At 39.8% G+C, this 12,033-nt stretch overlaps 1 protein-coding gene across 8 annotated transcripts in view; it reads left to right on the top strand.

Annotated features, from left to right (window-relative positions):
* The first annotated feature begins 2,251 nt into the window (after positions 1-2,251).
* LOC124162083 overlaps positions 2,252-12,033 on the top strand; it is a 54,508-nt gene continuing 44,726 nt past the window's right edge. Inside the window, exons 1-3 of one of the 8 annotated variants that reach the window (XM_046538448.1) lie at positions 2,262-2,484; positions 3,053-3,182; positions 8,489-8,834. In XM_046538448.1, the coding sequence (XP_046394404.1) occupies positions 3,082-3,182; positions 8,489-8,834 (447 nt within the window). In that variant the 5' untranslated portion in view covers positions 2,262-2,484; positions 3,053-3,081. Of the gene's footprint in view, positions 2,485-3,052; positions 3,183-8,488; positions 8,835-12,033 lie in introns of all 8 variants that reach the window. The other 7 variants (XM_046538451.1, XM_046538449.1, XR_006865479.1 and 4 more) reach the window with 7 other exon arrangements.

Genomic DNA, 12,033 nt, shown 5'->3' with positions numbered 1-12,033 from the left:
TGTTCATATCTTTGTAAATAATAAAGCTACAAGGAAGTCAATCATGCTAATTAATGTCCCGCTGACGGCTAATGAACATTTGCTTGACACATTTTTGAATTTCCATCTGGACAAAAAGTTATTTCGGGTGATCAAGATAAATGGGACACCCAGTATTCTTCATGTAAAATTGTCATAGTGGATGTGTACAGCCTTTGGTTCAATGAATTATCCCTAATATAATAATTTTTATTTCAGATTGATTTTTTGAAAAGAGTTGGGGGTTCTACTCCACCAGATGCAACAAGGCGTGGGTTGAGAGCATCATTCTTAGATGATATTGCAAAATATTATTTATTGGAAGGCCTTAAAGGGAACATAAAGTTTGGACAGACACACATTCATTTGGCTCTAAGCTGTAAGTAAAGTTTTCAAATTTCTATTAATTAAATACTTCAATGAGACCAACATATGTCAGTAGCTTAGGTACTTTCCTTGAGAGCTATCAGCAATCCATCCTTGCATTTTGTTGAAATTCTTGCAAGGACATTACTTTTGTTATTTTGTGCTGTCCAGCGCCCAGAATTGAATTATGCTCTCTAGTCTCTTGGGTTGTATTCAAAGTTAGTACTCTCCCTTTCAATACAACCCTAGCATTCGATTATTTTTATTACCATTCCTATGATTTTCAAGATTGGCTGTTCTAAAAAATATCATGAGATAATTTCTGTTTTCTTTGAATGACATTCAATTATTGTTGTGCTTGCTTATTTCATTAACATTTGGACTAAACTTTTATTTCTCTAAAGTAAAGAAACCACTCTCCAGCCTTAAATTTATCAGGTGGATTTTGTGGGAAAATTAACTGCTTACGCCTTAATTATCGAGGTCATTTCAAGATCTCATGTAATGACAGTAATGATAATAGAATCGCTCAAGAAAATGACTAAGTATATGCAGCCAAGCTCGTGTCTCAAACCCTTGTTTGTCATTTCATATGAAGTAATTTGCCAACTCTTGCCTCATAGAAAGTCCAAATTTGTGGGCTCTGACCTAGGTGGCAAGTGCAATACTAATCCTGCTGATTTCATCAGCTGACCATCACATCTTATTGGTTATGTGCATCTATTTAAAAATGGCCCTATAAAAACTACCGTCTTAATTATATTATAGTCAATTTACTTCTCACCTTTATAATAAGATGAAAAGTACATTATACATATTTTTTAGTAATGTAAACTTCTTCTGGTCCCATAGTTATTTCTGAAGACCTTCTTCAGTATTTAAAGAGAATTGAGAAGACGCAGCTGGAAATTTTAAAGGAAATTCGGGCTTTGAAAAGAGCTAAGTCGAACTGCCAGATGCCAGATGAAAGTGACAACGACTTATTATTGACCTGGAAATTCCCCATGGATACAATGGAAGAATTTGATGCCCTGGAGGTGGAACTCCTCAAAAAGCCATTCCACGCAGCTCTGGTAAAATAAAACTTTTGAGTGTCATTTGTTTGATGGGCTTTTTTAAGTAGCTATTTGTGAGTTTTTTTGTGTTGTAAAAATTCCTCTGATTTTTCAGACTGTAGAGTTATGCAGACGAGGTCGGAATAACATTACTGAGGGTGTTTTCGGCATGTTATACCACCTATTTACCAATAACCTTGGTCGGAGATTTTCATTTTTCGGCCATTCCAAAATGAACACTAAAAAAATCCAGTTCTGTGCCACCAGAACGTGTGCCTGTATTATTGGTATGTTGTGCTTATAAAATTATTTCAAAATGGGAACTGTTCAATAAAACTACTTGTGTCTAAAATCCTTACTAAAATTTAATTTCAGATGCTTTCCGTTGCAAGCCCACATTAAAGGAATATGGCCATAAGCACATAAAGGAGAAGGCAATTGACTGGTTCAGGCACGCTGAGTCAAGGCAACAGAGGGTGGAGGAAAGGAAAACAAATTGTAAATAAGGAATAATAAAAAAATTTCCTTTGAAACGACACAATTTAAAGTATTATTTATTAAAGGTTGCATCACGTTACGCTTCTGGTGGCGAAGATTTGTGAAAATGTAGTAAGGATTAAATTTTGGCAGTAAATTGGTTGACGTGAGACGTAGCTGCAACGTTGTGGCAACCTATATGGTTTACAGAAGGTTGCAGGCAGGTTGCAATCATGTTACGTGTCACGTTGCAAAGATGTTGTGAAGACGTTGTGAAAACGTAATACGGAGGACGTTTGGCAGTAAATAAGACGTTGTCACAACGTTGCATGGAACTCCCAGTTGGTTGCCGTGAGACGTTGCTGCAACGTTGTGGCAACCATTATGGTTTACAGGGATTCCTTCCTCGTGGGGGATAGATGTGTAAAGGGTCACGGCATCAACTGTTTCCACAAGGATGTCGCTGCCGTTGGGAATGTGGGAAAAATTATGAGTATCAAGAAAGTAATAAAAGCAATAATAAGAAAGTAATGAAAGAAGGGAGCAGCATTCCATGCCCACTTACAAGGTAATATATCATATTAGTATCTGGTAAAATTCAATTTTGTGTTTGTATCTGAAATAGTTTAACTAGTCTTAATTAATTGCATATAGATAGATAGAAGAAGGTAATACTTAGTTCACTGGGTCATCTAATCACTAATAAAACTGCCAACCTTCCCGAAAAGGGGTCCAATTGCTTCTGAGTCGTTGTGCAAGTCTAGTCACGTTGCAAAGTACTCACACCACACTTGTCAAACTTGCGTTGGAAGTGGTTGGTGGTGTTGCATCACACATCAATTATGCATTTCTTTATTGAGCGGCATGTGAAAAGGCATTTTCATGTTTTTCATCGTTGTGCATGTTTCCAACGGGGAACGAGGTTACCTCGGAATGTGCTCTGGATATGTTGTTTCGTAATAATCCGCACGCATTGTCGTCGGTCGGACCTTGTGCAAGGACTACCTTTCATCCTCTACTTTTTTCTTATGGCAAACAAGAGTAATTATATTGTTGAGCAATAAATGTAAATCACATTTTCAGAATTTTAACTTTCTCTTCCTGCATTAACCTGTGGTTTTCTTCCGTATCCATAGGTTGCAGGTTCATTGCACTCTCGATTGCCATGGCCCTCTATCCATTGTGGTTCTCTGTGGCTGCTATTTTCTACCTGGGATTCCGCTTCATTTATCTCTACTACTGCAGTGCCGACCGACATAGTTACAGGTAAAGTAATGTTTTGCAAATTTAAATCATAAGAAAAGTCATAATCATTTAGTTTCTATTTCTTGTTCTACGGTCAATCCTTCATTAAGTGGCATGAATTATCAAATTTAGATTAGTGTTAGATGTAAAAATTTGAATTCAAATTTTGATAAAATTGACACGTCCTTTCCCTTGGTGAATTTTTTTACCTTGAATAATCTAGGCAAACTATTTTTGTCCACCCATTGGTATCAAATTCGGTGTGGTTCAACAGGATTGAGGAGGTACTACATTTCCATCAAAATGGATTAAACCAACGAATGAAATAAAGCCTCTTGTATCTTAGACCAATTATCGCTTCTTTCGTCGCGTGGTGTGGTCCTGAAACTGGAAATGAGCTAATATTGATCGTCAGAGGCTATGGAAACTCTCATTAAGGCAAGCCGTACTTAAAAGTTCATATAAATTACGTAGGAAATTACATTTTATAATCAAAATGCAAGAAGAGGTATTTCCGAAAAATAAATGAATTCCTTAAGGAATCGAGACCGAATGCTACAGGCTACCTTTTTCTCACAATATATTCACTTTGTTTTATAATATTTATGGCTATTTCCTTTCGTAGATGTCCACTGCCATGTTAAAAGATTTCAGTCAATGAAAAAAAAGAAAAAGCGCTGCAAATGGCTACCATGGAATTTCACGCAGATAGAATCCATTCACCCCTATGGTTATTATTGCCGTTATTTCACCAGGTTTTCTTCCTTGTTTTTCTATAAGCGTTCACTACAACACCAGGGCTTCACTTTAAATACCTTTTGCTCAACATTTTGCACATGGCGCGCTCGCTAAAGACCGTGCTTTCAACTGCTTCTTACAACTCTTTCCCTGCTTTACTACAACTGCCTCGTCTACAAACGGCACTTCAGTATACATTTTAAAACTCATTTCTGCTATTTATACTCAACAATGGCCCTTCCGTTCACACAGGGGTACCTACTTAATTATGAGTCGCACTCAAGAGTCAACTTTTTTATTCCACTTTTATTTGCGTATATTTTTGTGGTAACGTGTATATTTTATGGCAGTAATTTTAAATCGATGGAAAATTTAGATGAGTAGAGTAAATTAGCAGTTTAATGAGTTTTGCGGGTAAATAAGATAAAATGACGAATTTTAAAGAATTAGTTTTTGTTATTTTTGGCGAACATTGGAGTTATTTTTATGCTATTTTCGATTTTAATGCTACTACAGGTCATTTCATGCGGTACACACATTGGTCACTCACACTTATTTATTATCGCTATTAGTGCAATCTTATGCATAGTCCTTGTTTGAAGAAAACTATGCCGTGCGCAATAGCAAATGAATAGGCAAGAGTTTGCCACTTTCATATGAACACTAGGAGGACGGGAGTTTCGCGCTACGTAGAAGGACGGCTAGGGGTCATTTGACCCCTAAAATGTATTTGGGAATAAAACGCCTAATTTTCAACCAATATTCAGTTTAATCGTAATAATTGTTGAATAAGTTCATTAAAAACACTATATAACATTATTAAATATTATTTCCATCATCAAAAGTTAATAACAATTATTTTAAAGAATCATGAATTAAACCGTACGTAGTATGTAGTTGATTGCAAATCAAATAATGAAAATACATACACTCAATACAAAAGTTGTGCTACATGTTCAAACAATAGGGGTACTGGGTTTACAAAATTTACATTAAAATTTTTAAAACTTATTACAGTGCAACCTCGATATAACGACACCCCACGGTGCACTAATAAACACTCGCTATAGCGAATTGTCGCTTTACCGGAGGTGGAGCAAATAATAGCCAATATACCTGTTGCGGACAGATATACAGGAACAGGAGTGGTGCGGCGACAGATAAACATCTATCCGATAAACGTAAGCATAAATCCAGACGAAAGGCGATGTTTTTTGCATCACTAAATTTCCTTACTCGAACAACGACTAACTATTCAAACCATTTATAAGCGCCGCACTGAATAAAAATCATGGAAAGCATTGTTTCGTCAATCATTATGCTAATGCACAACCGACGAAGTCATTTTTCTATGCACTTAATTAGTTCATTTACGTGATCATTCTATTATTTTGGTATTTTCCACTGAAAATTCAAAAATTTACTGACAAAACAGTATCGCGGTTATTTAATGCCTCAAAGGTTTCCATTGGTGTATGTTTATTGTTTCTGTACGTTAACCGGCAGTGAAGTGAAATAACGCATTACATTTGTTTCTACCGGTGGAAGGTTGTATAACGTTCCCGCCTTGGAAGACTTTTTCTATCAGATAATGTAATATCTTCATCATCTACGGTAAAAAGTTTGCTAAGCTTGAAAAATGACGTGATTAAAATTACCGTTGTTGAAAAAAAGTTTCTTTTTGAGTTTTACGCTCGCGACGTATTTGAAATGATACACCGAGTTTACCACGGCACTGCAAACGAGAGTTAGTTGTTCTGTGAGTTCTTCCAGCGGCCACCAGGGGATGTTCGGCTACCTACGTAACAAAAGAGAGCGCCAGTACGACTCCGACCAATGACCCGAATAGTTCACCCTTGTAAATCCGCAACGGAGAATAAATACGTCCATCCGGACAATTCACGCTGAGTATCATTGCTTCGTACATCCTACATCATCGCTAAGGCGCACTACCTACCTTTAGAGGCATCATTGCAAGTAATACCTCATACTGCAAGGGTTTTGTCGGGGAGTTGTATATAAAAAAAGTTCCGTTTCGTCTATGTTATATGACGCGGGGAATACTTCTAAAGATACTTATGATCGGAGTCCTCTCTTCCACGACTTCAGGTTTACACCGCAGGCATCACCAGGGGAGTTGTGAGGGGAGATAACGCTTTGGTGCTTCGCATTAGTATAATCAACCTTCCGCACTCTTAAAATTCTCGATTCGCAATCTATCCCTAAAGTACTCCGCTTCAGGCTTGGGCCTAGCCCCTTTCTCAGAAGTTCCCGCAGATTTGAATGGGCAAAACCACCCGAACAAAGCTCCTTATAACTCTTCATCGTCTGCATCCCTTGGGCGCTTTTGTTTTTTTTAATTTTGCAGAGCGAATAGGAAGATAAATTTAATTTCGACACTCATATTACTCCTTTATTTTTATTTTCTCGCTTAGACGTGTTTGGTGTTTTTTTGGCCATGGTGACTGCCATCAAATGCTTTCTATTCACGCAACTCACGGACGTGCGGGTATGCTGCCGACTGCTTTCTGCCGCCCGAGGAACAAAAGAAGATTAAGCATTCGCGAATGCTAATGCCACAATATTTTCACCAAAATTAACTACTTATTTATCGAACGACGGTTTACCACATAAATTTGAGCCTGAGCACTCCATTAACTTCATTTCTAACAGATCGCTAGCAATTACAGAGGTTAAGGAGTCTTGATGAAAGTCTTCCGGCGGTGAAACCCTCGCTATGGCGAGAGCCAACACCAAAAGGGTCTCGTAAAAACGAATTTTTTAACACGCTTATTGTAGGGTCAATTGACGGTGCATCGGCTATCTCTCGTTATAGCGGGAGTGTCGCTATAGCCCGTACTCGCTTTAGCGAGGTTCCACTGTACTTTGTTGTAAAGCTCAGACAGGCAGTATTTTTTCGTTCGTTCCGTATGCATGATCTTCACTCCCACTCAATTTTTTCTGCGATCTTTATTTTAAGAAATCGGATGCAAACTCATCGGCATTACTGCATTAATGCGAAGATACACCTATTATGCTTATTATTTCTGTTAGAATCCCCTTCATAGAATGGAAGTGATCGCGCACTAGCTGCATTCAGTGGAGTACCATGTCTCTGTTTTCCAAGCTTTGCAGTGCGCGACCGTGGTCCTTGATCACGGATACACGTCCCGCAGCAGTTGCAACCCCGGCAACTAGTGCCATACGCGACTACGTGGCGTGGTGCCTGACAGTGTAGTTTCCGACATCGAACAGTGGTTTTTGAAGAATTCGTGCAAACCACTTTACTGTATCCGTGATCACGCAGACACCGATGAGGGGTTTTTGAAACCAGGCCTTACATGGAGCATTAATGATATGACTACAACCATGTTATCGCCGCTAAAAAAATTCAAAAACTGGCAAAGAAAATTCTCATTGAGTCTGAGGAGCACTCTAAAATAACAGAATAACTGCATAAGTAGTAATATATTGTTTGTTTTATGTAAATAATGAAAATTAGAAGATGTTTAAGCAAAAGTTTGGATTGATGTTTTCTGATTTCCGTATTTCTCCGAATATAGTCCCCCTCCGAATATATTCCCCCCCCCCCCACCTAATTTTGGGGCTTCAGTTTCGGGAAAAGTTGAAAAAATGCATTTGAATATAGTACCCCCCCTTTACTTTTACCACGGGCATTTTTGGAAAAAAGGGCCGACAATATTCACACATATATATGGTATTCGTGCCATCTCTCCCCATCATTAGCCCATATACAGTGAGACCTCGTTCTACGTCACCGCGTTTAACGTCATTTTGCGATAACGTCACGAAAATTTTGAGATCGTCATTCGTTTATCGCACCTTCGCTTCGGGATAACGTCAAGTCTTTTAAATTTCGCACGAGAAAAAAGGCGAAGCGGCGGGCGTTGCAGGTTGTTCGTTTTGTGGGCGGTAATACAGTCAGTCTAAGCAAAGTGTAAAACGGTGTGTATATTGTTAATTGCGATGACGGTTTTAGCAAATTTTCTTCAAAATGCATTCTTAGGTAGGTGCGCAAGGTTTTACTTGACATTATGGTTTTCAGGAACCTAAAAAGTTATTTCAAGGAATTTTCCGTGTAGAACTCGGGAGTTTTGTCGTCACTCTTTTCGCCGTGTTCACAATAATTTTGGTTCCTGTAACTGCGACGATGTTTCAGTGATGATAATGCCCAGGCGACACTCGCCCGGGTGGCCACCATAGCGAAGCCGAAAAGCAAATGCGGGAAGATGCGAAAATGGAGAAGGATTTACGTCACTGCTGCTATTGTCGTCGATGAAGACAGGAACTCGTATTTATGCCATAGTTTGGCATTCCCATCGTAAAAAATGCCCCAGATGTGATACGCTAAAATTTTTTTGCGTAGGAATTGTGAGGTCTAGGAGCCGATATTCACTTTTAACATTGTTTCTTATGGGATATTATGTTTCGATTAACGTCATTTCATTTATCGTCATTTTTTTCAGGAACGGTAATTGACGTTAAACGAGGACTCACTGTAATCAGGAGTGTGCTGTATTTTATTTCGCATGGTTACCACCTATTGTTCATTGTTGTCTCCCTCCTAGATCTGTGGTCGTGCGTTCAACCGCAAGGACAAGCTGTCTCTCCACCGCAAGACACACAACGCAGAGAAGCCGTACCAGTGCCCCACGTGCCTCAAGCGCTTCTGCCGCAGCGACTACCTGCTCATGCACCGCAAGACTGCGCACCCGGAAGAGGAAGTGTCGCAATTCCCTTGCTAGGCGTGCGGCACGGTGTTTGGCAAAGGCAAGGACCTCTCGGCACACATACGGACTGCGCACTTCTCGTGTGCTGACTGCGATGCGGCCTTTCTCACGGAGGGGGAACTTGCGGCGCACGCGGAAGCGGAGAAACACAACAGTGGCCAGCAGCTGGATTGCGTTGACTGTGGTAAGACTGAAGGGTCACTGAAATGCCACCTTATTTACAGTAATACCTCTTCACATCGTAATTGAGGGGACCAAAATTTGGGCAATTTGATGTATGGAGGCTCACTATGGAGAGGTTTCAGTGATCGGCACCATTTTTTCATATCCTTTGGAATTGAAAGGCACTACTGTCTTTTAAACTGTTATATTTATGTGTTTAAACAAATATGCATGCATTAGTGAACATATACCGTATATCTCCGAATATAGTCCCCCTCTGAATATAGTCCCTCCCCCCCTAATTTTGAGACCCCAGTTTTGGGAAAAATTTAAAAATGCAAAGGAAGGCAGTTTTTCTGTGGTTAGCAAGTTGAGATTCTAGAGTCAATAAAAACTATTTTTTTCTGTGAATAATAAGAACAAATCTGTTTACACATTTTCCATCACAACAAAATAACTATTCCTAAAATATGTTGTTATCCATTGCATGTATCAGTAATTTATACAGTAAACTCTTGATTTTACGAAGCAGGATTTTACGAAGTTTTCGATTATACGAAGTGATATTGCGGTCCCGGTGAAAAGCCTATGCTAAATACATGGCGCTATTCGATTATACGAAGTTTCGATTATACGAAATGTTTTGAATTTACGAACCTCGGCTCGGTCCCTAGGAGCAAATGGCATTCGTTTATACGAACTACGGCGAAAAATTTGTCAACAAAACTAGTTACGCCGGCGTAAGTAGCTAAAAAATCAGCGCTTCCAACTGTGGTCCATCAAAAGTGCGAAATCGTAAATGATAATGCAACTTTGGAGAGAAATGGGTCGCCAAAAACCTCACTGTGGGAATTTAGGGGGAGTAGGAGTTCAGTTAAAATATCGCGGCTGACATTATGCCCCTATTTACGTGCCTGTTCGTAAACATAGCATCGACAATAATTCGTAGTTTAACATGTCAGGAAGGTCGCGCGGAGTATTTCGTACACCCCTAATTAACCCTTTGCACTGCTGTGAACGTACTTCGAAGACTACTTGACTACTTTTCGCCGAAGCACTTCGAAGGGTCCCTAATCCGGGACCCTTTCCTCGACGAGCTCACCCTCGCTGGCCCCTGAAACTGGGCTATTTTTAATGCATTACCTGACGCAACCCTGGGTTTCAAAGGGCAAAGGTGCCATTGGGGGAAAAAGAGTAAAGTGCGTGTTACTGTGGGGCTGTGCGTCAACCAAACGGGCACGGATAAAATAAGCCCGTTGTCATTGGGAAATTTGAAATGCCACGGTGCTTAAAACATTTAAAATTGGAAGCCCTCCCCGTTTTTTACCATGCAAATAAAAACAGCTGGATGACCCGAGAAATTTTCCAGCAAACGGTTATACGTCTACAGAGAAAAATTGCTGGAGAGAACAGTAAAATTGTTTTAATAATGGATAATGCCACCGTTCATTAATACGTGGAAGATCTAAAATTGGCTAATGTTCGAGTCCTCTTTTTACCCCCGAACTCGACTAGCAAGTCCCAGCCCTTGGACCAAGGCATTATCCAGGATTTTAAAGTCCTATACCGGAAGAAGCTGGAGCGGTATTACTTGCGATGGATCGGTATGTATACATTCATCTATTTTGCTCATGTGCGTTTGGATATCGATTTAGATATTTTTATTCATGATTATCATTCTTTTAAATCTATTTGCTACTTTTATACATGGGAACAGAAATGAATAACATCCCGAAATGGACGTTGATACATGCAATCCGCGCCATAATATCTTTTCGTGTATATATTGGCCTTTGTGAATGAACAACTTAAATATCTTTAGTACTGGGCTCTATTTACCGCCAATTTATATTTCAAGCTTCTCGTAATGAAGACGCACTTCCAAGTCTAACCATGAACTTTCTTCTCACGCGCTTCCCCGTTCTCCCATGCTGGGGTTCTGCGGGGTTCTGTCTTTCCAAAGCCTTCCCTTCCCTCCTGCAGCCTTTGGCTGATCTTGCTGACACCCACCTTACGCATCCCAAACCCCTCCTTCCCCAGCATTTCCCATTCACTCTCTCCCTAAGGAGACTGAGCTTGTGTGCGTCGCAAAAAAATACGGCCCCCAAAAGTAGACTGAGGCAGAGCTGAAGGCCATTTCCCCACCCTTCTTTGGCCTGCCCCCTTCACCAGTCCTTGTGCTGACCACATTTCTTCCCTCAGGCAATCCCCATCCCACTCTTATTCACCCCACCCACTGAGAACGTTCCCCGATTGTGGAGAAGGGCATGGTTCATCTTTACCTGCAACGGAGGGAAGTTATTAACCGGAGAGAGGCGGAAGAAGTATCTTCCACTATCGGGAAAATGGTGCCGCGCTTATAATTTTCTCTCCCTTTCTCAGCTGACTTTTCAATTGAAATTAATTTCTTTTCTCTTTCCACACTATATTTATTTACGATTATGGCGCGACTATTTTTTAGTGCTAAAACTAAGAAAATCTTTTCTCTATGTCAATGATCCTTTGCCTAACTTTCAATTCGGCGGAGAAAGGAACACGAAAACTAAATGAGGTGACGGTACAGGTTTTTGCGTGCCATTTTTTGGGAATTCACGCTAGCGAACCAATACTTAACCACGTTGAGAAATGATACAACGTCTCTTGTAGGAAAACAATCAATGTGGATAATAACGTTTCTATCTATATTTCTCCGATACTGTAAGATGTTTCTCCTGTCGTTTTCCGGTTGGAACCTTGCTCCTGTCGGCATAAAAGGAGAGAAACATGCTATATGAACAGGTCACCTCACACCCGGTATGAAGAATACTGTCCTGATGAAGAATTAAGTCTTTTATGGCAACGTCTGCGAAGATGATGGAACACAGTAGTCGGACGGAGAACTCAAACAGAATTTACTTCAAATATTCGCCAGAAGATAGTCACATCCTACGTTATTTATGATCGTAATTGAATCTCAGTGAAAATATAGCACATTCTGCTGAAAATACGAAGTAACTCGAAATATTAACTTACGAAGGTTATTTTGGAAACGGGCTAAGACCTTTGTTTTTCTTTTTTTCTCGTCACTGAGCGATAGAGGGCGACATAAATGGCGGTTAGGCCGGCTGCCGCTAAAATTCCGTGGGTGTCAGAAACAAATATCTATCTTTTGCATACTTAATAGTAGCTATTGGCTCCTAACCACAAATTTATTACTGTTAATTCTTATAATAAACATTGCA

This window comes from Ischnura elegans, chromosome 7 (genome assembly GCF_921293095.1).
Source record: "Ischnura elegans chromosome 7, ioIscEleg1.1, whole genome shotgun sequence".
NCBI classification, from domain to species: domain Eukaryota; kingdom Metazoa; phylum Arthropoda; class Insecta; order Odonata; family Coenagrionidae; genus Ischnura; species Ischnura elegans.
This window is presented reverse-complemented; position numbering and strand designations above follow the sequence as displayed.